Source organism: Aspergillus undulatus (genome assembly GCF_047715775.1).
Source record: "Aspergillus undulatus strain CBS 261.88 unplaced genomic scaffold BDV17scaffold_18, whole genome shotgun sequence".
Classification (NCBI taxonomy): Eukaryota; Fungi; Ascomycota; class Eurotiomycetes; order Eurotiales; family Aspergillaceae; genus Aspergillus; species Aspergillus undulatus.
The window spans coordinates 102,018-124,991 of record NW_027396622.1 but is presented as its reverse complement, the minus strand read 5'-3'; the positions used below and the strand labels follow the sequence as shown (position 1 = coordinate 124,991).

The 22,974-nt window shown below is 51.6% G+C and overlaps 8 protein-coding genes across 8 annotated transcripts; 5 read left to right on the top strand and 3 right to left on the bottom strand.

The window, feature by feature from the left end:
• Positions 1-398: 398 nt before the first annotated feature.
• BDV17DRAFT_281181 (NmrA family NAD(P)-binding protein) lies at positions 399-1,505 on the top strand (the record flags this gene model as incomplete). The annotated part of the gene is made up of 2 exons (XM_073759983.1): positions 399-1,042; positions 1,091-1,505. 2 exons carry the CDS (start codon positions 399-401, stop codon positions 1,503-1,505), a joined length of 1,059 nt encoding a protein of 352 aa, XP_073616528.1.
• A 2,609-nt stretch (positions 1,506-4,114) lies between these two features.
• BDV17DRAFT_290403 (uncharacterized protein) lies at positions 4,115-4,896 on the top strand (the record flags this gene model as incomplete). Its single annotated transcript, XM_073761899.1, has 3 exons — positions 4,115-4,234; positions 4,294-4,348; positions 4,406-4,896. 3 exons carry the CDS (start codon positions 4,115-4,117, stop codon positions 4,894-4,896), a joined length of 666 nt encoding a protein of 221 aa, XP_073616527.1.
• A 328-nt stretch (positions 4,897-5,224) lies between these two features.
• Positions 5,225-6,776, top strand: BDV17DRAFT_54108 (histone chaperone napB). Its single transcript, XM_073764748.1, has 3 exons — positions 5,225-5,565; positions 5,742-6,563; positions 6,610-6,776. Exons 1-3 carry the CDS (start codon positions 5,448-5,450, stop codon positions 6,717-6,719), a joined length of 1,050 nt encoding a protein of 349 aa, XP_073616526.1. The 5' UTR covers positions 5,225-5,447; the 3' UTR covers positions 6,720-6,776.
• On the bottom strand, positions 6,710-7,810 carry BDV17DRAFT_54100 (SNARE domain protein). Its single transcript, XM_073764747.1, has 2 exons — positions 7,650-7,810; positions 6,710-7,580 (listed from the first exon to the last, which is right to left on the bottom strand). Exons 1-2 carry the CDS (start codon positions 7,682-7,684, stop codon positions 6,833-6,835), a joined length of 783 nt encoding a protein of 260 aa, XP_073616525.1. The 5' UTR covers positions 7,685-7,810; the 3' UTR covers positions 6,710-6,832.
• Positions 7,811-7,917: 107 nt separating this feature from the next.
• BDV17DRAFT_260750 (LCCL domain-containing protein) lies at positions 7,918-10,420 on the bottom strand. Its single transcript, XM_073757586.1, has 2 exons — positions 9,732-10,420; positions 7,918-9,681 (listed from the first exon to the last, which is right to left on the bottom strand). The coding sequence occupies exons 1-2, from the start codon at positions 10,193-10,195 to the stop codon at positions 8,076-8,078; spliced, it is 2,070 nt and encodes a 689-aa protein (XP_073616524.1). The 5' UTR covers positions 10,196-10,420; the 3' UTR covers positions 7,918-8,075.
• Positions 10,421-11,077: 657 nt separating this feature from the next.
• Positions 11,078-14,402, top strand: BDV17DRAFT_281179 (putative aromatic amino acid aminotransferase; the record flags this gene model as incomplete). Its single annotated transcript, XM_073759982.1, has 4 exons — positions 11,078-11,207; positions 11,264-11,834; positions 11,886-12,850; positions 13,423-14,402. 4 exons carry the CDS (start codon positions 11,078-11,080, stop codon positions 14,400-14,402), a joined length of 2,646 nt encoding a protein of 881 aa, XP_073616523.1.
• A 1,395-nt stretch (positions 14,403-15,797) lies between these two features.
• On the bottom strand, positions 15,798-18,613 carry BDV17DRAFT_53992 (uncharacterized protein). Its single transcript, XM_073764746.1, has 4 exons — positions 17,935-18,613; positions 17,792-17,874; positions 17,632-17,727; positions 15,798-17,577 (listed from the first exon to the last, which is right to left on the bottom strand). The coding sequence occupies exons 1-4, from the start codon at positions 18,197-18,199 to the stop codon at positions 15,913-15,915; spliced, it is 2,109 nt and encodes a 702-aa protein (XP_073616522.1). The 5' UTR covers positions 18,200-18,613; the 3' UTR covers positions 15,798-15,912.
• Positions 18,614-21,029: 2,416 nt separating this feature from the next.
• Positions 21,030-22,286, top strand: BDV17DRAFT_290396 (lytic polysaccharide monooxygenase AA11 family protein; the record flags this gene model as incomplete). The annotated part of the gene is made up of 1 exon (XM_073761898.1): positions 21,030-22,286. The coding sequence occupies one exon, from the start codon at positions 21,030-21,032 to the stop codon at positions 22,284-22,286; it is 1,257 nt and encodes a 418-aa protein (XP_073616521.1).
• Positions 22,287-22,974: the final 688 nt, after the last annotated feature.

Below are 22,974 nucleotides of genomic sequence, written 5' to 3'. Positions count from 1 at the left end.
TGCTCTTATACCGGCTATACTTCGCTCGCCAGGTGAGTCTCATCTGCTCTTTATCTCTCCCACTGCACCAACTGCCTCTTCCCCGCCATCGTCTCTCCAATTTCCAAGCCTCCTCCAGACGCAACTCTTGGACTTGGAGTCTCCCTGCGCAAGACCCCTTCAATCCCACAGCTCGCTAGTCCTGGATTCCACCTGACTTCTCCAGATTCGATCCGAGCCCTCCTTCTCCATTGGGTCTCGGTTCCTCTTGCTTCTACTCTTTCACTCACTACCCCGCATATTTTTTTATCGATTTTTTCCCGGGTTCCTTATCTCCCCTACTCTCCCCACAAGCCCAACAGCACAGCATCGCAGTGCGCGAGGGAGGGATCTGTCGCCCGGTCAGGTCAGAGAGAGAGATGACCCAGTCAAAGAAGACAATCGCCGTCGTCAACGCGACGGGGCGCCAAGCGGCCTCCCTCATCCGCGTCGCTTCCGCCGTCGGCCACCATGTACGCGCCCAGGTCCATTCGCTCAAGGGCGTCATTGCAGAGGAGCTCCAAGATATTCCCAATGTCACATTGTTCCAGGGCCCCCTGCTCAACAATGTCGAGCTGATGGATACCCTTTTCGACGGGGCCAACATCGCCTTCATCAACACGACGTCGCAAGCCGGTGACGAGATTGCCATTGGGAAGGACCTCGCCGATGCCGCCAAACGCGCCGGTACTATCCAGCACTACATTTACAGCAGCATGCCTGATCACTCGCTTTACGGCCCCTATCCCGCCGTACCCTTATGGGCTCCCAAGTTCACCGTTGAGAACTACATTCGGCAGCTGGGCCTTCCGTCTACCTTTGTTTACACCGGCATCTACAACAACAACTTTACGAGTCTACCATACCCGCTCTTTCAGATGGAACTCATGCCTGACGGTACCTTTGAGTGGCATGCGCCGTTTGACCCGGATATCCCACTGCCTTGGCTTGACGCAGAGCACGATGTTGGTCCTGCGCTGCTGCAGATCTTCAAGGACGGCCCTCAAAGGTGGAACGGTCATCGGTGAGTTGCCTCGACTTGTAACAAACGATTGACTGCTGACTGTCATAGGATTGCGCTCACCTTCGAAACACTTTCGCCCGAACAAGTATGTGCCGCTTTCTCTCGCGCGCTGAATCGTCGCGTCAAGTACGTCCACGTTCCCAAGGTCGAGATCAAAGTCAACATTCCACCCGGATACCGAGAACAACTCGAGGCCATTGAGATCGTTTTTGGCGAGCACAAAGCACCTTACTTCCCTCTACCCGAATTCTCCCGAGCTGCAGCTGGTTCGCCCAAGGGATTAGGCCCCGCGGGCGGCAAGGGGGCCGGTGCGGGAATGATGCAAGGTCCCGGAGGGGTAATTTCACAACGTGTCACAGATGAGGCCCGGAAATTATGGCAAGGCTGGCGAGACATGGAAGAATACGCGCGCGAGGTTTTCCCTGTGGAGGAAGAAGCCAACGGGCTGGACTGGATGCTATGACGGACGGGGCCAACTTTGAGCGCAATCGGAACGGAACCGCCGCATCACGACCTGCAGCAGTATCTCCGCCCGTGCGCCCCGAAGAAAATGTCAGCTTCCAGCTAAGCGGAGTGTCGCAGCCTCGCAGCTCAGTTCAGTCGGTGAGCGACGGTCAACTGACGAGGGCCTTTATCAGTGAACTGATATGAGCCGGGGCTCGTGATTGGACCGATAGGGAGGTTGCATACCCATCGCCCTACCTTACCTACTACCTTATCCGTTTCAGCTTCTCCAACGAAAATACCTCGACTTCTGTCAGACACCAACCGACATCTTCATCGCGCAATCTCATGCATTAATGGCGAATTGGCTTTGGTTCATTGTCACACCTATACCTCACTTGGAGCGAGCGCACAAGACCAGAGAAAAAAGCCCATCACCGTCTTCCGAATCCGACCACCGAAGTCGGAGCCTCCATCTTCCGTCTTATCGTCTCCCATCTCCAATTCTCGAATCACTCTCCCGCTCTACCTCACTCTACCTAAAAAGAATTTTACCTATTTAATGGCTTTGGCAAGCAATCATACCATGCATCGGAGGGTTCCCAAGAGGGACTCGCATACATGCCTGATCCTGATCTTCTACAACTACTGTAGGAAGGATGGCAGTGTGATTTGATTGATGTTGAAACGCAGTTACGAACTTGCAGCATGAAACAAAAGTTTTTTTTTTTTTTTTCTTTTTTTTTCCTGTTCTTTAAATCTATTTACCTGATACCACAACTCGGGTTTTGTTGTCCACTTCATTTCATTTATATCTTTGGCGTTTATGACTTGACTTGATTTCATCTGACATTGAATGACATGAAATGGCGGTTGAGGTCGCTTCTTTTATTTACCCTGTTTATTCGATTCAATCATATCAGCTGATTGAGGGTATGCTTTATCTTTTCGCTTCCAACTCTACCTCCTTTCCATTCTTATATTCAACCTCCCGCCTTGAGTCTTTTCCACTGGACATTTTATAGCATTTCTAGCCTCGTTCGTAGTCCAGCGAGTTTCATTCACTCCACGGATATTGAATTTAGGTGGATAGCAGCGCGGACTCTACTGATAGACCCAACTGTTGGACAATGAACAGTAACGTATCGTGATACTTACTACATGGTACTTATACTAAGCCCCATTCAACTCCGACTAATGCGATCAATTCGCGTCGTCTACTAGAGGTACTTCTAGTCGACTTTAGGGCCGAAAACTTAGTCACCGATAAACTACGGTGCTAAAGCAAGTAAGGAGTGGATCGTCAGCGTCTACTTAGTCTTAGGCTGAGATTAAGCTAGGCGCACCCCGCACTGCAGGATTGTTTCTCTTGGTCCTATGGAGTAGTCTCTAGACACGCCACCGTGGACAGTGGAGTACTTAGTTTTAACTTTACATTCTTTGGAAAAGAAAATATGGGATCGAGATTAGATCTAGATCCCGTCTCTAGATCTGAATCTGATGTATCATGTTGGGTCCCGAGTGGACTTTGGACTCCGGAATAAAAGACGAGGAGAGAAAAGTGGACATAGTCTAGCAGCAGGTAAGATGGGTCATAGGCCAGGCGAGCCTGAGTCAATGGTCGAGACTGAGAGTCAGGATTGGGAGGCACTGCCTTTGTTTTTTCTAGGTATGGTGGTCTGCTTGCCTTCTATGTTCACCGGAGTGGCTTAGATGTTTATATACTACTCTATAGGTATTGGTGATTGGTGGTCTCGTTGGCCCTATTATCAGTGAGAGCCGGTGTATGTATTTAAAAGCCGCCTGCACTTGGGATGCGGAGCTTTCTCTTCGGTATCGTGCTCAATTTGGAAGTGCTGTTAGTTAACCTGTTGCAGGTGCCCGTTCGGGTGGTACCTAGGTGAGAGCAGATGCTCGGATCTTGTTAGGGAAGGAGCGAGAGAATCATGTACCTACTAACCCAACTCACCGTTCTATTATATAGCGTTCTTATTTCGCTTAGAATTACCAACCTTCTTCAAAAAACCTTCCAGCGTCAATCCAACCCCTTCCAAACCTATAATCATCGTTTACGCGGACTCACAAGCCAAGGTCCGACTTCCGTTGTAGCATTCACCATCATCACTTCTACTTGACACTGTACAGGCTCTCATGAAGGTTCTGTGCTCTCTGCTTTGGCGCTTCTATCCTAAACAACATGTGAAAGAACACTCTCGACAAGCAAGACCATCTTGTGCTCTTTGATTTTGCAAAGGCTTTGTCAAACATTGTATTGCAGCTTGATTGTGACAATATCTGTAATATTTCAAGGCCAGGGTATTTCTTTCACTTACTACATTGGCCCTGGCATTTATAGCTCCGGTGGAATCCACCATGAGTCCATCTAGGTAGACAATCCTCAGTTAGCTTTGATTCCAAATCCAAAAGTTTCGAACATCTAAATTGTCGTTAGTCAACCTCCAATTTGGGATGAAACGAGGTTGAAGGGCAGGCGTTCTGCTAAAGGCCAGTATAGTGACTGGGCCGCATTTCAGATCCTTAAGCGTTGCCTTGATACTGATGGGCGGCTTGCTTGGGAAAATGCAGCCCAGAATCTATATGAGTTAATACCGCCAAAAGAAATTCAATATGCACACCCATGCCATGCCGGATTTGCCATACGAAACAGCGTGGTTAGCAGAAGTTGTAATGGAGGTTGCCTCAAAAATCCCTTACGATCACCAGTCGCAGGATGAGCTGCTCAAGATTGTGCACCACCTGATGCTTACTGACAGGTTTGTTTACGTTGTACCTGATGGAAACACTAGGTACTTGACAAAGTGGACGCGTCTCGACTGGAAATCACCGAATCCTGGGTTGGATGTAAGTAAAGTACCTACCTCATTGGGGAGTTCGTTTGACTTAAACGTATAATCGAAGTTGACAAAAATGCTTCAAATGTTCTAGATCACTACTGGGACTCCCCTGGCAAAGAAACAGGCTTCAAAGACAGGCACTATATCAACGTTCGCGCCTTCCTCGCTCGCCTCATATCTTCAACGGCAGACGGGTCAAATAGTAGCCTTATATGGCCAATCGTCACATTAAGAGACCAGTTGGAGACCCTCCGGAAGCCTGAAGTTCTCAGCACCATGATTGCCGGCGTTTCAGTGTCTCTTCTACTCGCCGGCCCATGGTTGTACAGAAGGGTAGCCCTATACCCGCGGCCATCCCTTGACGCCGATGATCAACGAAGTTTCCGAGCAAGTGAGTTATACCGCGGTGCGCTAGTCAGCAAGGAGTGTTGGGGCCACTGGAGAGACACGCTAAAGGCCAAGGTCAAGGGCGATGAGCTGAACGATGAAGCGCGTGCGCTGGCGCTGGACGCCGTGTTTTTGATGGGGGCATTGGAGCGCCATTGCAAGTGGTAGGTTCTTGGATATCCATCTGAATGTGCCTGCACGCTCGCTCGTTGGTTCTTTAAAAGGTTTAATCAGCCTAACCTGTCTTTATCTGAATGGATTTGTGTCTCAAGCTGCATATTGTTGCAGGACCTGTAGTACTAAGCAGTATAGAGTAAACCGCAGCCTCAGGCCATACATCAAGCAAGCAAGGCATCAACCAAATAACCCGCCGCTTTAATAATCAACAGCTTAGTAAAAGCGGCACTACCGGGCCATAGGTTACTCTGCAACTGCCGCGCAACAGAAAGGGCAAAAGAGTGACGAAATGGAGCGCGTCTCGTCCCGACCGAGTTAAGTTTCTGAGTCGCAATCAAACGAACGAAATTTTCCCCTTTCTCCCCGGGCCTTAAGAGATTTTTATCCTTCTTCATTCTCACTTAGCTAGGATTGAGGAAATTTCCGCTGGAATTGACCCGTCCTATTCCTACAATAATCTTTCTCCCGTCTACCCCAGCTACCTCACCTAGCTACCTAGCTAAGCTACATCCGACCGGCACCACAGTACTTTCTACTTCACAATGTCGAGCGACCAGAAGGACCTCGCGGAGCGCGTCTCTGAGCCCGTCGTGCCGCCGGAGGTTGCGAAGGATATTGGTGTTCTGGAGCGGCAGTTTATTCGCGCGGAGGTGGAGCAGTGTAAGTACTACTAGTAACTACCTTATTTGCTTGACGCTGGATTTGAAATTGAGCTTGGATTGGATTGGATGGCGCATTGAATTGCGTTGCATTGATTATGTGATATATGCGATGCGATGCGATGCTATTGAGATAATGTTGCTGTATTGTATTGTACAATATGCTAACAGACCCAGTACGCCAACAAATCCTCTCCTTCCGCCCCCTTTTCGAGCAGCGCGCAAAGATTATCTCCCACCCCGAGGTGCAGAGCAACTTCTGGATCCGCGTGTTGTCCAACGCGCCCGGCGACATCGACGAGTTCATCACGCCCGCGGACGCGGCAATCCTCGGCTCAACTCTGAAGAACCTAACCGTTGAGCGATTCGAAGTGAACGAGAAGGGCGAGGGCGAGCCGCGCAGCATCCGCTTCACATTCGAGTTCCAGACGGGCGAGGCGAACCCGTTTTTTGAGAACGAGAAGCTGGTCAAGGAATTTTACTGGCGGAAGCAGGTGTTCACGACGGAGAGCGGCAAGAAGAGGACTTGGGATGGGCTTGTTTCGGAGCCCGTGCGCATCAACTGGAAGGAGAATATGGATGTCACCAAGGGGTTGCTTGATGCTGCGTGTGACTTGTTTGAGGCGGAGAAGAAGGGTGGGAACCGGAAGGAGCTGCCTGAGTTTAAGAAGCTGATTGAGAAGCTTGTTGCGGTTGAGGCTCTTGAGGAGGATGAAGGGGATGAGGAGGATCCGCTTGGTCAGCCCTCTGGCAAGAGCTTCTTCAACTTCTTCGGTTACCGTGCTAGCGACGTCACCGCTGAGCAGTCCGCTGCGGCCACCAAGGAGGAGGCCGAAAAGCTCGAGAAGCAACTCAAGGGTGAAAAGGTCGAGGATGACGAGGCTGATGACGACGAGGACGTTGATGATGATTTCGAGGAGATCGAGATCTTCGCTGACGGAAGCGAATTGGCTATTGCTCTCGCCGAGGACCTCTGGACCAACGCGCTGAAATACTATGGTAAGACTGTTCCGTCAGGATGACTGATAATCGCTAACATCCACAGTCCAATCCTTCGAAGAACACCCCGACTTCGACTTTGACGAGCTCGAGGACGACGAAGACGAGGATGAAGACGAGGAAGACGACCACCCCCGCAAGAAGACCAAGGTCTAAATGCGCCAACCAAAAGTCTCATCCAACCGCCTGTTATCACAGGGCGATGACTAGTATTAATAACAAAACGAGCACGAAGATCAACAGCGCGATGCAAAACGACGACATCGTATCTAATCAACCCCCTTAGTTAGCAATTTGGACGAACCCATTTGATCCACACCATCCATGTCAGACTGGTTAATGCAATGCAATGAATGACAAAATGAATACTTACCTTCATTCTTCCTAATAATATGCTTCAACCGCGACATCCCATTCTGTAGTTTCCCCCCAACCCGATCAGCCAACGTATCAACCTCCCCAATCATAACCGCCTGCTCTTCCAACTCCCTCCCCATATCATCCGCCTGCTGGCGCAGGTTCCCGACCGTCCGGAACACCCCATCCAGCTGCTCATCCTGCTCATGCATAAGCTCCATCTGCCGTTGCTGCTCAATAGCCGCATAGTAATCATCCCCTTGCTCCGAGCCCGCATTCAAGCCGGAACTCTCATCGTCAAAGGCGCCCGGGTGCGGTAGGCCTCCCTTATTTTTACCCGCATCCGCCTCCGAACTCGTATTCGTAATAACCTTCACCAACTCCCCCCTCATCTCCTCAATTTCCTTACCCACATCATCGACGAGTTTGCGTCTTCGCTGGACTTCCTCAATGTCAAGGCCGAAGCGGTACGGATCTTGCTCGACGGCTCGGACGCTCTCGACGAGATCGTCCAGGTCGGCTGTTAGGTCTGTGAGGGTTGTTTCGAGCTCGGAGCGCGCTTGTTGGAGTTCGGGGTTTGAGGGGGACTTGGCGAGTGAGCGGATGCGAAGGTAGGAGGAGAATAGAGGTCTTGTTGTGTTGAGGGTTGAGAGCACGTCGCTAAATCTATTGCGTTAGTGGGAGGATTCGGGGATGAGATATGGGATGAGGTGGATGTTGGGGGCTTACGCTTGGACTTGGAGGAAAGGGTCTGCGTGGTCCATTGTTGGTGTTGGTTTTGGTATATGTTGCGATTATAAAGAGGTCATGTCAAGAGTCTGGTAGGATATGGATTGATGAATGGAACGATCTGAGATCTGGTTGCCGGAGCTCGGCCGTGTTGATGCTGCTACGTAATCGGCAGGAGGCGGGCGGTGAGCGTTTATCCGCTACGATATTTTACTGAGTTGTGCTCCATCGCGACGAACAATCTAAGTTGTGATATACGCAGGAATGTCAAGAAATTGAATATAGCTAGTTCATTCGTATCTCATAAAATAAAATCCAAACCATATCGGTCGTATCCAACCCAGCCACTGCAGGGTATAAGTATGGTATCTTGTCTAGTACACAGGACTCCCAATAGCAACATAGCGATACATAGGAGAGAGAGACCTAGTTTTTCGGCGGCGGAGGCGAAATCCACTCTCCATCGTCGAGCCAGATTCCAGCACCGCCATACTTCCCGGCCTCGGCGCCTTTCAGGAACGCGAAGCGGAAGAAAAGGGTTTCTGGTTTGTCATCGTCACCTGAATCGGCCCGTTGGAGTTCAGCTCCAGCGTCGAGGTCCTCGAGATCACCGTCAACCGTGGAAGTGTGCTGGATGTCAAGACCTGAATGGCCGTGGCGATGCCAGATGAATTCTCCTTCCGGGTCTTCGTCCAAGTAACCTCGCCAGCGTTCGACATCGTTGACCAGGACAGAGACGCCGTCTACGCCTAGCTCGACCATGCGGTCCTGTTCCCATAATGAGAAGGTGATGTTGCCGTTGCCGTGATAGGGTTCGCCAGAGCCTTTTCCTGGAAGAGAGATTGTGACGGAACTATCGCTGACATTGGGTGAAGTGCCTCCCCACCATCCATGCGAACCACCAGGTCCAGGGGCAAGTTCACCTAGAGCGGCTGGTGTTTCAATGATAGAAGCGAAACCCCACCTCGCTATACCATTGATGAAGAGACCAAGTAGCAATCCCTGGTACATAAGTGATGGTCGAGTAGGGAAAGCGGTCCCGTACATTAGAAGAATCGCAAGGATGTAGTGGTGAATACGAAGGCGGAGCCCAGGAAGTGGGAGCAGAATCAAAAGAATGAGCGCCATCGTGCCGTAGACTTTCAAATAATGCGGCATTAAACCGCCCATGCGAATGTGGTGGGTTTGGGTCAAGATGATGCAAATTATAGTGGGTATCACTATAGCTAGCGCGAGTTTCGCGCCGGGTTGTTGTTGGATATCATGAGGCGTAAGTCGTTCAAGAGGAATCAATCGCGCGAATGTGTAGTTGTTCAAACCACCAAAGAACGCCGGAGGTAGGAAAAGAAAGGTCTTGCTGAACTGGTACATAGAGGGCGATAAGGGAGTCAGGAGCGGTCGTGCACAGTACCTATACAAGACAAATGCGACAAACGACGCCGGAAGTAGTCGAGCAACAAAGACGGACATCAGAGCGGCCAGTTCAGCTCTAGGTGGCGGATCTGATACAAGTCCCACTTGGCTGAAAAGCATGAAGAACGTGCTGAAGAATAAAACCGACGGCGATGAGCAGAAGAGCCATAGAGCAGCGAGCGCGCCGATAGTGATTCCGAGCAGAGGCCAGCGCGGATCTTGCGGGCAAGTAGCGTCAGAAGAAGGGTTCACGAAGCTGAAAGACTTGGGAAATGTCGACGGAAAACCGAGAGAGCTGATGCCATTCTGTTTTGACGCAGGGTATAAATGCGTTGCTCCTTCTAAGCGGGCAACACCGCAACCCCCGCCATTATCAATGACTCCTGCATGAATGGCAGCTTGGCAAATGAAGCTGTCTGCCCGATATACGCCAGGCTCATCCGACCCTGGCTCGGATCCTCCGATAACCAGTCCTCTATAGCTGATTGTTTCATTGCCGATCGTGTATGGTTCAAGCATTTTCGTGTCTCGACAGTTCGCAGGGCATCGGAAGGGGGTCGCCGCGGATGTAAACGGCCGGCAATCGTTTCCATTGAGTCCGCATCCATTCCCGGACGACCTGCAACGATCACATTAGGGAGGTCCAAGACGAGGGTTGAATTGACTTACCAGAAAGTTGTGGAGCACGACAGCGTCACTGGCCGACCATAGCCTTCAATGAAGCCCGCAGAGCGAGAGTGTATGAAAAGGATAGTCCACGGTAAGAACCATGCGAAATATAGAAGTAAAAGGAGGGAAAGCTTATGCTTGCGCTTCGGGAAGAACTTGTCCAGATACCGCCGAGGCAGTTCTTGAATCTGCGGAAACAAAGGATTCAACAAGAGCGGGTATGGCGGGTCCGGACCCTTAACAAATTCAGCCGTCGCGCGGGCTGCCTTTCGAATCGGTAGAGGAACCCATCCCCAGCGAAACGACTTGGAAGATTCCCGTAACCAGACGGGGAGGACGGTAGGACCGGTGTCGACATCGCGGGGCAGCAGATCGGTTGCGTCGGGATCATCGGATTGGTCTTCAACCTCTACTGCGGGAGGTATATATACCCGATGACCATCGTCCGGGCCTTCTCCAAGCATTTTGAAGTGAACTCAGGAAGTAAATCGAGTCGACGATGAGAGAGCGAGACGAACGATGGGTCTATATTGATAGCCAAGAGGCGAAGTTAACGGAAATCTAGACCAGGCCCTGTCAACCAGCGAAGGGCCTATGCAACCGCCGGAAAGAACGTAATCAATACGAACTGGCAGCAGTCGGAAAAGATAGCTGGTTTGGTAAAGATAGTAGCGATATGAGGAATGAGCGATGGATGAAGGAGGGAAGACTCGAGCTGACCGACGATTCCGGCTTGGACGGTGGCGCATGACACGACTCGTGCTTATGTCATCGGCTCTTAAGTCCGATTGTCAGGGCGAAAAAGAAACCATGCTGCACGTTTTACTTTTGACAGTCTTCTGGTCTTTGAGATAGCTAGAAAGAGAGATGATTGATATGCAGTCATACTACAGTACTCTATACTCTATACTCCATACTTCGTACTTTTGTACGTACTAGCAGGCGGCCGATCGCCATCTATCAGCTCCAGTGTGAGTAGTGAGTGGGGATGTCTCCGCGCTCATACTTTGGCTGATCTGCCATTGCCATGTGGGAGTTCCCAACGGCTATTGCGCATCGTTCTTTCAAGCCCCAAGCCCGGTCTCGTCTTCATCTGTCACAGCGATAACAACAATGGCAGCCACTACCAGCCCCGCAGTCTCTTTTGTTCATGTCAAGCTTAAGCGATCTTGGACAAGGCTCGCTAGCCAGATGGTGCCATTGGCTGTGGAAATGAGCCGTGGACCATTGGTTCCAGTTGCTTATCAAGCAAGTTGGAGATAACGATGGATCTCAGTCTCGCCCTGCGTTATAACTCTGGGCTGGAGATGACGACTTGACCGCTGAGCATCTAAGAATCCTTCACAATGGCTTCTTTGTCGCCCCCGTTGGATTTGTCCCATCACTTCAGCTATACAACCAAGCAGCGTGCCCCGAGCGCGGTCAAAGGCTTTTACAAGTACTTTTTGATCCCGGGCATCGCCAACTTGGCCGGTGGTATGCTTCTTATCCCACGTCATCCGGCAATTGTCTTACTCTTGTCACTCCTCTAGGGCTTCCAAATGCTTCTTACTTCCCGTACGACACGCTCGAGGCTTCTGCCGCCCGTTCGCAGCGATTTCCGACGGTACCGGGTGGCAAGAAGGCAAAAGATGCAGACTCAAGCGAACGGATAGTCGTACCCAAAGAATCCCAGAGCGAGATAGCAAAAAAGATCGATATCGCGACAGCTTTGCAGTATGGAACCGCTGAAGGACTGCCTCCATTGGCGACGTTTATCAAGCAGTTTGTTCGCGAACATCTCCATCCGAATGTTCCATACGCTGGTGGCCCGGACACCGTTTTGACTACCGGCGCAACCGACGGGATTTCCAAGGCTATCGAAGCTTTTACAGACATATGGAACCCTGAACGCGATCCGGTCCACTTGCGTCAAGGCATGCTTTGCGAGGAGTTCGTCTATATGAATACCATTCAGACAGCGCAGCCAAGAGGGCTCAATATTGTGCCGATAGCAATGGATGCAGAGGGCATGCTGCCATACGGGCCGGGTGGTCTAGACGAAGTTTTGGAGAACTGGGACTATCGCAGAGGTCGTCGCCCGCACTTGATGTACACCATAACGTAAGTAATCGCGGACAATCTTCGAACTGCCGACTAATCCTACGGCATCAGTATTGGCCAAAACCCAACTGGTGGCACTTTGGCGATTGAACGCCGCAAGGAGATATACGCAATTTGCCAGAAATACGATATACTAATCGTCGAAGACGACCCATACTGGAACCTGCAATATCCGTCAGCTGAACAACTGCAAGCTCAATATCGAAACATCCCATATGATCCAGCTTTGTCGACGCGCAATTTCAACGCCGGGAAAAAATCTTCTGGATATGAGTTCCTCGACTCTCTCGTACCGTCGTACCTGTCAGTCGACACAGACGGCCGGGTCGTTCGTCTTGATACCTTCTCCAAAACAATCGCTCCGGGCTGCCGCCTCGGTTGGATCACAGCACAGCCACCTGTGATTGAGCGGTTGACACGAATCGCGGAGTCTACGACTCAAGCGCCTTCAGGATTCGTCCAGGCCATGGTTGCTGAACTGATCCTAGGTCAGCAGGCAGATGACAAATCCGTCAAGGCACGGAAAGAGATTGAGACGAAGGGCTGGCAGATGGACGGCTGGGTCCGGTGGCTCGAGGGACTGCGAGCAGGATACGAACGCCGCATGCAGCAGATGTGCAGTGGGCTGGAAGAGGGCAAATATCTCGTGCTCGACAGCGCCAGCGAAACCGAAGGGGACACCTGGGAAATTCTCGATAAGGTCCAAATGTACGAGTTTGACTGGCCCACTGGCGGCATGTTCGTCTGGTTGAAAGTCAACTACGAGTCTCACCCCTTGCGTCGGAAGTATAGTCCCGAGAGGCTAGCCAAAGCGCTATGGATACACTTTATTCAGAAGCCGCACCTATGTCTCCTTGGGCCGGGCACGTTGTTCTCGCCAACAGACGAAGTCAAAGCTCGTGGCTATCAGTACTTCCGGCTGTGCTTCGCTGCAATGCCAGCAGACGATGTGGTCCCCGTCACTCAGCGGCTGGTAGATGGCTTCAGGACTTTCTGGCAGAGGAAGAGCCTTGATGGTCTTGACGATGACGATGCTTTTACGGCGCAAGCAATGGAACGGCTTCAGGTCGAATCTCCTGCTAATTTCATGGGAATGGGATGTTGACTTTCGGATGGGATTGGCGTTTTGGCTTCTTCGAGACTGGACAGGGATATATATAAATGGCAAACATGGTAATGGGGAGCAAATCTTCCAATACATAAGAATGATCGCAAGGAAATGTAGCTCCTTTGTTTCGCATCTCGGACTGCTCCCCGCAAGTCAGTGGATCACAATGCACAAACAAGATTATGCATGATGCATTAGTAATCAAGTCTGCATCATTACATCTCGAATTATGCACACTGCGGGGGTAAACGATAAATCTCCAAATCACCAGTTTGCAAGTTTCAACCTCACTCTCGAACCACAACGTCGAGGCACCTTTAGCGGCGCCGTCCTGCAGTCGGACAGACACCAATACCAGTACCCAAGCCGGAATAATCCCACCCCTCATCGAATTGTTCGAGAGTGAATCCCCTGGCATCGCGCTGCTAAAGGTGTCTCCCCACCCGCCCAAAATGTCCCATGAGAGCCTCCAAAACACAGACCTCGCCGAAGAAATCGAAGCCATAAACGCTATCTATGACCCGGACACGATAATCATCTCAAATGTCTCCACATCCGCATCCGCGGCGCCGACGACGACAATCAAGCTCCAAATTCCAAATCACGAAAACCTATCCTTCCTCCTCGCTTTCGAGCAAAGCTACCCAGATACCCCGCCTCGAATCCTCGGAACCGCATCTACGGCCGCGCGCGGCGAGGGGAAAATCGCAGTCGATGTGCTTGAGGATATACTTTCGCGGACGTATCAGCCCGGCGCGGTGTGCCTATTCGATGTTCTAAACGAGGCGGGTGAGGCGTTTGAGGAATTGCGCATTGGAATGGCGGACGAGACCGGCGTATCTGCGAATTCGAATACAAACAAAAACACAGCAGACCCATCTACGGCCGACGACGTCGACAACATAGCTGCGACAACATCCTCCCTAACACTTCACGAGAGCCTCGGTCTCTCGGAACCACCGCCCTGGATCCTTTCAGAAGTCATAACAGAGAAGAAGTCTGTTTTCGTTGGGCGCGCTGCGCACGTTACCAGTTTGGACCAGGCAAAGGCGTATCTTGATCACCTGCTCGCGGGCGATAAGAAGGTTGCCTCTGCGACGCATAATATCAGCGCGTGGCGAATTCGGCAGCAGACTGGCTCAAATTCGAAGAATGGGGCTGCGGTCGGGGTCAAGGGGTCGTCTACGTCTACGTCTGTGTCTCCCAGTGCGCCTACAGAAATGATAATCCAAGACAGTGACGACGACGGGGAGACAGCTGCGGGTGGGCGTCTCCTGCATCTGATGCAGCTGATGGATGTATGGGATGTTGTTGTCGTCGTGACGAGGTGGTACGGTGGTGTTCTCCTGGGGCCGGATCGGTTTCGCATCATCAATGCTGCTGGAAGAGATGCCTTGGTTAGGGGTGGCTTTGGCAAAGACAAGAAAGAGGCTGGGGGTAGGAAGAAGGGGAAGAAGTGAGCACTTGCCATGATCATCTTTTCGCCAGTGCTCGTGATCCAGACACACAGGATGGCCCCGATTGCAACGCCGCGCGGACATTTTCTGGATAGGTACTCCGGCCGCGGACGGACACAGCATTGACGCCCAGGGATCGCGCACTGCGATTTCACGGTCACGCCCGTCGATGAGAGTTTGACGGTGTAATTGGCAATTCACCCTGATCTGGCGCGACCGCCAACATCATCCTTTGGACCCAAGGTCAAACGAACAGTGCGTCGCATTGATGGCCGACACAGCAGTCCTCGGGGGCCAAAGATGAGACTGAGTTCGGCTACTCGCCACCCTTTTGAGTTCAAATCCCCTCGCGACATTGCGCGCGGATTGCATGAAGGCAGAGCGACAGTGGCATTGTCAGTGCAAAAAGCCCCGATCGAGCTGTCACTTGTCGCCCCGTCACCGAGAGTAGAGATGGACAGGGAAACTGAAATCAGAACACGGGGTAGTGTTAGACCATCTACAAAGCCTTCCATCAGCGCCGGCCTCACGATCAAATGCAACCCTGGATACGTACCATAGACCCCCGAGAGCAAGCCCAGACGAAATCTCTGGATATCGACCTATCTATCTACCTACTACTGTATCTAGCCTAGATCCATTGGAAGCTCCATAAGAGTAGATCCAGACAAGTGGCTCGTGGAGGTAATTGTAGATGTACAACCACATCTCACATGCAAATTCTGTACCTAGGTATTCTCGCTGCTCGGAGATCAAATTTCAGGTGTCAGGTCCCAGCCCCCTCTACGGAGTAGATACCATCTGCGCCCGGCGACGCCGCGCCATTCAGCGTTTTGCGGAAGACGTTACGAAACGCACTACTAGAGTCTGCGGAGCATTGAGGTCCAATTTCCAACTCCCAAGGGTGTCGTTCTTTGCCCCAGTGGATCTTGCTATTCTGATTCATGCAAGCATGAGTGTAGGCATTCATGAATCATGGCTGACAGGAGACAACCGTTGATAATCAGGAGGATTTAGACTGCGACGTACACTGTCAAAGTAGGGTTACATGATCGCCAGGAACCGTCGGCGAGATTGGGGGCGATGGCGATAGTTTCCAGAGAAGGGAGGGAGGGGCCGGGCGTAAGCTGTCTCTTGCCAGGGTGGGATTAGGTCAGTAGAGAAAAGAGAGGAGGCGCGTGCTCTGCAAGAAATATCCTTGATTTTTGTTTTTTTCATGATGTGGTATTCTACATTATGGATATTGTTTCATCTATTCGGGTGATACTCAGTGCTATCCATTAGACACAAACGAGGATTCCCTGGCGAGCTATACTGCCCTCCTGCCTCCTGTCAGCATCGCTAAACGAACTATGTAACCTTATATTCCACAGACGCTTCAAGTTATAGACCCCAGGAGTTCTGACATGTACATGGGTTGCCGATAGCATTATCGAAGAACGACATATATACGTTCAAATAATGTTATGGCATCGCAATGATGGGCCAGCAGGATGGGGCGGATGTGCCAAACTCAATGGTATGGAACCCCCAGTCGCAGGGGCGCGACATAGCCCTCTTCGCCAAAGACAGCCTTGACACCCTTGTAGTCGTCCACTTCTCCCAATCGAACCTTCTTTCCGCCGAGCAGGTTAGCGCGCTCATCGGCATCGAGTGGATCGTAGTCTCGCCCAGTTGCGGATATGTAAGGATTATTGTACGTCAACCCTATAACAGGGTCGAATACGTTCGGGGCCATTGTCTTCAGTCGTACGCAGATCCCTGCTACCCCAACCGCAAAGAGAAGGATAGAGCATATGATTAGGATAATTACCCAGACGTACTCGGGCCGGTAAGCCTCTGTGTAGTGTGTCAAGGTGGCGTTAGCCGAGGCGCCCACGAAAGGTGACAAATTCCAGGTGAGATTAGATATCTTGTTTGGTACAATCCACGCAGAACGGTTGTAAGACGTGTATTCCGATTCATTGGCGACAGCTAATAGACCATTAGCTGGTATATGGGGAGGCCCGTACAAGCTCAGATTGGATGTTGGTAGATCGCCTGCGAAAGAGGTTGGTGCCATCATGGCCTGAATTCCTGTGTTGAGTAGAATAGATGCCCTCGTCGCAAGTAAGTCAGGGTCAATCTCGGAAATATTTACACTCCGAGGGGAGTTATCCAGGCCAGACTGTATAGGAAAGGCTCGTGAATCGTTGAAGAATAATACTGAGGAAGCTGACCCCCACATTACCTCGCGAGCCGGTTTCTCAGAACTGGCACCGGTAAGCAGTTCCAACACAATGGACGCCCAATAATCAAAGCTGGTGTAGTCCTCTAAGCCGTTATCTGTGGTTGATGGGCGAACCTTGGTCACTGCACAACTCTCATTCTTGCACTCGATGCGGGCTTCTATCATTTTTTGCGTCACTCGAAACGTAGCCACTGTCGTTTCAACGCTTATGCTTGAGTTAAAGCGCAAGGTGCGCGGTCGAACGATGTCTGGTCTATTCGGATCCGCCCCATTCGTATCAAAAACAGGGAGGCCAAGGGACCTTTGGGCACGGATTGTATATCCGTCTTGGGTATGAGATACATAACAGTCGACACAGTCTACTGTCATACCTTGATCCTGTCCTTGAAGATCGGGTCTCCGGGAAATTGATGGGTTTGAGAGCTCGACATATGTTGTCTCAATGGTGAAATTGACATCGCCTTCCTTCTTGACGGACGAGAGGCCCACGATCGGCATCCCAACTAGGGCCGTGTAAGCATCCACCTCAGAGGCACCCCGCACCGGCATCCAACCATCGATATCAGCCTCTGAGGCGTTCCCAGCTTCAAGACGAGGTATCTTCACATTGCCCCACTGGTCAATTGGTCCAGTCTTGGTCGCAGTGCTCTGCATCAAACTAGCAGAGTAGATATCACGCATAGACCGGGGCCAACTGCCGTCGTTGTTCACCATGATACCATCGTAGACAAACATATCTCCTAAGGGGCCCTTGTCCAGGTACCGAAGCTCGGTATAGGTAGTGTCGGTAATATTGGTCTTATACATTAGTCGAATGGTGCTTTGACCTCCAAGTGGTGACATCGCCCATAAAACCAATAAACCCCATACAAGAACGGACGACGGCATGCTCCAAAGGTGTAGTATGGGATCCGCAGTTGCATTGGTGTTCATCAAGGCCCATAATGTCTGACGCATAGCTCGTTACAAAGAGTGTTCTTCATGGCGAGTTCTTTAACTTACCGACATGCGAACGGATTTCTGGGCATAATATCGACCAATGCTTTTGAGGGAGCGTGAAAGCAAGGCAGCAAAGAGGATGGGCCAGATAGTAGGGCCCTAAGAAGAAAGTCTCGTCAGACGAGGCTCATTGGCGTATGATCAGAAGCAACCGTGGACATACCAGTGTCATGGCCTGTTCCATCGCGGAACCCAGGCTATCGCCTGTTGGCCGGTTTCTGATGCATAATGCTACAAGCGAGAGGGCTATTTGCGGCTATTTATCTCGTCTTCGGCCAGAAAGTGGAAAGACAGGTGGAAGCTTACCTATGAAGCATAAGGTGACTAAACAGAGGAAGCCCTCGAAGATAAGCGCTAAGATAGACCCTGCGGGCTTGCTCAATGTTTTTCCAGAGCTATTTTGTGAGCTGGCTGGGATTGAATTGGAAAATTCCGTTTTGGGTGGACTCCCCGACCGCAGTGTACTAGTCGACGAGAACTCATAGCGGAAGCCTTGCGATGCGGCAACGGATGGTCTCCCTTCTGTATACTGAGCCATGATAATGCAGCGGGCGTTGGAGTTGAGAATCATTCATGGGCTTCGGGACCGTAACCCATTATTAAATCACACGTAGCACCATTATTGCACCCTGCAAATCCAACACGAAGAGGCTGCATATTTGGTCCGTTTTACAATGTGGCTCGCGAGGCTCGGCGGCGGTTAAGAGAACGAAGGAAGCACTCAATGTCCAATCACGTCTATTCGGGAGTGGATAAACTTGGTGCATGCCGCCGACTGTTGTGCAACAAATATTGACAGGTGAACAATGGCAAAGTTCGAGTCTTCACAGAAAAGGGCATGTTGTATAAGGCCTAGATATGCTCTGTATGTGTAGTGTTTTCTTGTCCTCGAAGCGGAGTGTTTGATGAACTCGGTCGTATTTAGAATTATGTCAGGCTATGCTTAGGTGAGTTGAGAGAGCGCGAAGATGTTGGTGCCACGGTGCCACAGTGGACACTCGTCCCTGACATCTGACAAGGGTCTTAGCCTATGGCATTGCACGGCGTGTCGTACATCGTAGACCCGACCGCCTTGCACTGCGGCAGCGTCGCACAGAGTCGCACCTTATGCAGCCTAAAAATATCCGTCTGACTCAGGCTCAGGGGACTCTGGAATCCGAATATTGGACTGGCTCAAAGTTCGCACTCAGATGCGGGTGCCTTTCTATCTGAAACGGGGAGTCCGCCAAAAAGCTCACTTATTTTTGGCCAACCCGCTCCTTACGAATCATGTCTCTCGGATCAAAACAAGCTCGTAGTCGGTCTGTCGCTGTCCCACTTTGAGAACGATTGAGATTACACAGTCCACTCCGAAGTATGACTGGCATATAAACCGTAGGACAGGATGATTAAGGAGGAAGATGAACACAAGCGAACCGGTTCCAGAAGTGTCGGGAGTTGAGTGTAGATGCGGAGATGCAGTCAACCATGGTTCACAAGCTTTCATTGTGGTTGTCGGAGTCCTCCGCCGCGAGGGGCCGCGAGGGGCCGCGAGAAAATCAGGTACGGGTCCAGGTACGAGCTCAGAGCTTGGATCAAGATTAGGCCCAAGATTCAGGTTGCCGCCGGTGTCTCCCAATCGTAATTTTTCCTTTAGCCTGAGCAGTCGCTTCAACCCCGCCTGACATACTCCAGTAAGCTGGAGATGATGGATGGATCAGTGATTGGTGAGGCATCATACAGAGCAGATCTGGCGGCGGTAAAAAGTACATGTGGACGGGCCTCGTTCGCCACACTTGAGCCCCACTGGTGTCGCGATTTTTGGCGTGCTGAGGCTAAGCCATCTCACTAGCCACACCATATCGGCTGAAGTGGTTTAGTAAGGAAACAACGGACATCGCCTAGTGTTTGGTGTGGTCCTCTCGGCACCGCAGCAGTTCTCGAGCTTTCGAGTCTCGTCTCAGGAGAGCCGAGAGGCTTGTCCATGCGTACGGAGTTGTCCGTCAAGGTGATTGATAAAGAGTCCACCAGCTTAAAACACAGTCCCCCCGTCCGAGAAATGTGACGCCGTGAGGTGCCAGATGACGATGTCAGTGGCTGAGGGGTGGGCGAAGATCGCCCCACGTCTACCGGTCAGCGTCGAAGGCATCCTGCGGCATGATCCTTAGTCTGGTGAATCCGATTGAAAAGTGGAAGACGATGAATCAGGATCGATGGCACGAATCCCCCTTGGCGTGGAGTTCGCTACCAGAGTTGCGTTATGCCCCTTCATCCCATTTTTGTGCCCGACCCTGGACGGCGATGGATAAAGGTTACACTGTCAACTGTCCGAAATGGAGAACGATAGTCTAGAGCAAGCGATCCGTCAGGCTGTGAAGTGTGATGATTTTGCTTCAAGGGGGATTAAGAGAAGAAAATATACCCAACCATGGACGAGGAAATGCGGTGACAGCTGTCGAATGTAACACAGGAGCTGTGTCCAAGATCCAGGCCTCGCTGACCAGAGTTTCTCGCCTGGGTCAACTCGATGAGGAACAAATTCAAAAGCTGGAGATGCAAGCTGAGCAAGATGATTGGCGACAGGCCAGCCGTTTCTTCAGCCAATGTGGCCATGAAGGTGGACTGCTGAACCAGGCACTTGGAGCCTTGGGGAGGATGGTGCGACACGCCCAGTCGCAGCAGAAAGTCAAACAGTGCGGAGAATTTCTATCCGTCATACAGACCAATACACAGCTTCTGCGAGGCAGCGACCCTTGCATAGTGTACAGTTACCGTACCGTGCCAGTACGCGCCATACCCCATTGGACCAGAGTCTTCACAAAGCGTGATCTGCCGAGCGTCTTGATTTCGGAGCTAGTGCCCAATGGGGTCTAGCCAATATCAAAAGTGGTCGAATAGAATCTCAATTCTTCGCCTTTCTCATCTTGTGCTTCTTGTCCACGCAGGCCATCAGATGCTGTGGACCACGGATCATGGCTGTTTCATGTCTTGCCAGATGCATCCATTCTCAATGCAACTCAGGGTCCCCGGTGGCCATGATCTTCCGCCGTTCACCCCACCTGCATGCGCCTTCGTCGGCTAGCATCTTGGTTTGTGTGCCTGGCAGTCCTTGAGATGGGATATAAGAACCCCCTGGACGTCAATCCAGATATCTTCTTCTTTCTCATCATCACGCAGAGCGTTTCGATCCTTCTCACTGAACTTGTTCGACAGTTCTACAGGCTAGTTCCTGTTTCATTCCTTTCTAACCAAAAAAAAACCTTTGGTGCTTTGTCTGTGGCAGACCACCTCGACATTCCCTATCACTTCGTGTCTATATATACACTCTCTATACATTCTGATTCGTCCGGTACGGTCAGAAAACACATTCCCTCAACTGTCGAACAGTCATCAGTCTTCGAAACCGTTCGAAAACCGTCAAAATGTTCTCCAAGACGGCTCTCGCGGCAGCTGCCATTCTCAGCATGTCCCTTGTTGACGCCCACATGCTCATGACCAACCCGGTTCCCTATAGCAAGGACTCCTTGGATAACTCTCCCATCTTGGCAGACGGAAGTAACTTCCCTTGCAAGGACACCGACTACACTGTCAGCACCGAAAACACGCTGGCAAAGGGTCAGGCCCACACGATGGAGTTCGAAGGAAGTGCTACCCACGGTGGTGGCTCTTGCCAGATCAGTATCACTTCAGATCGCGCTCCTACTAGGGACACTCAATGGAGCGTCATCAAGTCGATTGAGGGTGGTTGCATGGACCCCAATGAGGGTGCTGACAACCAGGGAGACAATGCGGGAATGAAGAGTTCCTTCGCCCCCAGCTTCACCATCCCCGACAGCTTCGAGGACGGCAAGTACACCCTTGCTTGGACTTGGTTCAACCGCCTCGGAAACCGTGAGATGTACATGAACTGCGCCCCGATCACCATTACTGGGGGTTCAGCTGCGAAGAGATCTGACGAGACCGCCGTTGAGGAGAAATCAGATGTGGCTGTCATTGAGAAGCGCGCCGAAGAGTTCCCTCCTCTATTCATTGCCAACATCAACGGCTGCAAGACCCCGGAGCCCGAGTCCATCCGCTTCCCCAACCCTGGGTCTGAGGTTGAGTCTTTCAACGAGGGCCACCTCATCGCTGACGCCTCCGGCGTCTGCACCGAAGGGACTTCCCCTACCTGGGGTGATGCTGGTTATAGCAGCGGCGGTGGCTCTGCCCCCGAGCCTACGTCTGCTGGAGGCTCGGGAGGCTCTATACCCACGTCCGAACCGGTTGCTGCTACTCCTACTGTTCCTACCGCCCCTACCGGATCAGTCAGCGTCGGAGGAGCCGTTGGCGTTGCTCCCCAGCCTACCATCACCCAGCCCGCCCCCGTCGTCCCGGCCCCTTCGTCGACTTTCGTGTCCGTCCCCGCTGCACCAACTGCCGCCCCGACTTCCTCCCCTAGCACCTCGACCGAGGGTGCTCTATCTGGAGCCTGCACGGACGAGGGAGCCTGGAACTGCGTCGGAGGATACTCCTTCCAGCGCTGCGCCAGCGGAACCTGGACGGAAGTCCAGGCCCTCTCCGGCGGCACCGAGTGTGAAGCCGGCCAGAACAAGAACTTTGCAGTCAAGGCCATTCAGGTCAAGTCGCGCATGCTTAAGGAGAAGCGCCGCCGCAACGTCCACGGCCACGCCCACGCATAGAGTCCTAACCATCCGCCGGCTCGGATGGCACGTCTCGCGCGTGCTACTTTCGTTTCCACCACTACTACCGCTATGTATGCATTCGCTCGCTTATGATAGGCTAACTTCCTTGTTCGTGGTGGATCAACTTTTTGGTTTTTGGACCTTTCGTTTCGTGTATTTACATTTTTTCTCTGGATCCTGGATGGTGGTGTGATCTTGGCTACTATAAAACATATACATAGCATTGGTGCATTAGATACCATCTCATGATCTTTTACTCAGAATACCCTATTCCGTCACTTAGACTCTTCCCTCAGCGCATATTTTGTAGATCGACTTGTCCGGACTACTCCTCCCCACTCGCAGTAGACATCCACCAAGTCCTGGGCATCCATGCAACCAGGCAATATTAATGAACCATAGACAAAGGGCAAATTACCGCTCATCCCACGTCACAAAGCAGCCTGAACTGAGAATAGCCCGCCCCCCGGAATGATCAGTCATCAGATCTGACAGTTTGCATGATGCCTGCAGGGGCCACAGACCCCCACCCGACATGCCACCATGGTGCCTATCTACACCCTCTGGCCTGCATATATCGTGAACAGATCAATCAACCAAAGGGCACGCTAATTGTATTACTGTCGCAGAACACACACTAATTAAAATATTAGCATGTCAGAGACTTTAACTATCCCTAACAGGG

What these genes read in the sequence shown, in the direction of transcription:
- BDV17DRAFT_53992 (XM_073764746.1), bottom strand. Translation starts at nt 18,199, where the DNA reads ATGATTCTCAACTCCAACGCCCGCTGCATTATCATGGCTCAGTATACA. An exon ending in TGGAACAGGCCATGACACTG is followed by an intron (nt 17,728 to 17,791) that starts GTATGTCCACGG and finishes CTTTCTTCTTAG; the next exon opens with GGCCCTACTATCTGGCCCAT. An exon ending in AGAAATCCGTTCGCATGTCG is followed by an intron (nt 17,578 to 17,631) that starts GTAAGTTAAAGA and finishes GCTATGCGTCAG; the next exon opens with ACATTATGGGCCTTGATGAA.
- BDV17DRAFT_54100 (XM_073764747.1), bottom strand. Translation starts at nt 7,684, where the DNA reads ATGGACCACGCAGACCCTTTCCTCCAAGTCCAAGC. An exon ending in CCTTTCCTCCAAGTCCAAGC is followed by an intron (nt 7,581 to 7,649) that starts GTAAGCCCCCAA and finishes CAATAGATTTAG; the next exon opens with CGACGTGCTCTCAACCCTCA.
- BDV17DRAFT_54108 (XM_073764748.1), top strand. Translation starts at nt 5,448, where the DNA reads ATGTCGAGCGACCAGAAGGACCTCGCGGAGCGCGTCTCTGAGCCCGTC. An exon ending in TCGCGCGGAGGTGGAGCAGT is followed by an intron (nt 5,566 to 5,741) that starts GTAAGTACTACT and finishes TAACAGACCCAG; the next exon opens with TACGCCAACAAATCCTCTCC. An exon ending in CAACGCGCTGAAATACTATG is followed by an intron (nt 6,564 to 6,609) that starts GTAAGACTGTTC and finishes TAACATCCACAG; the next exon opens with TCCAATCCTTCGAAGAACAC.
- BDV17DRAFT_260750 (XM_073757586.1), bottom strand. Translation starts at nt 10,195, where the DNA reads ATGCTTGGAGAAGGCCCGGACGATGGTCATCGGGTATATATACCTCCC. An exon ending in TCGTGCTCCACAACTTTCTG is followed by an intron (nt 9,682 to 9,731) that starts GTAAGTCAATTC and finishes TGATCGTTGCAG; the next exon opens with GTCGTCCGGGAATGGATGCG.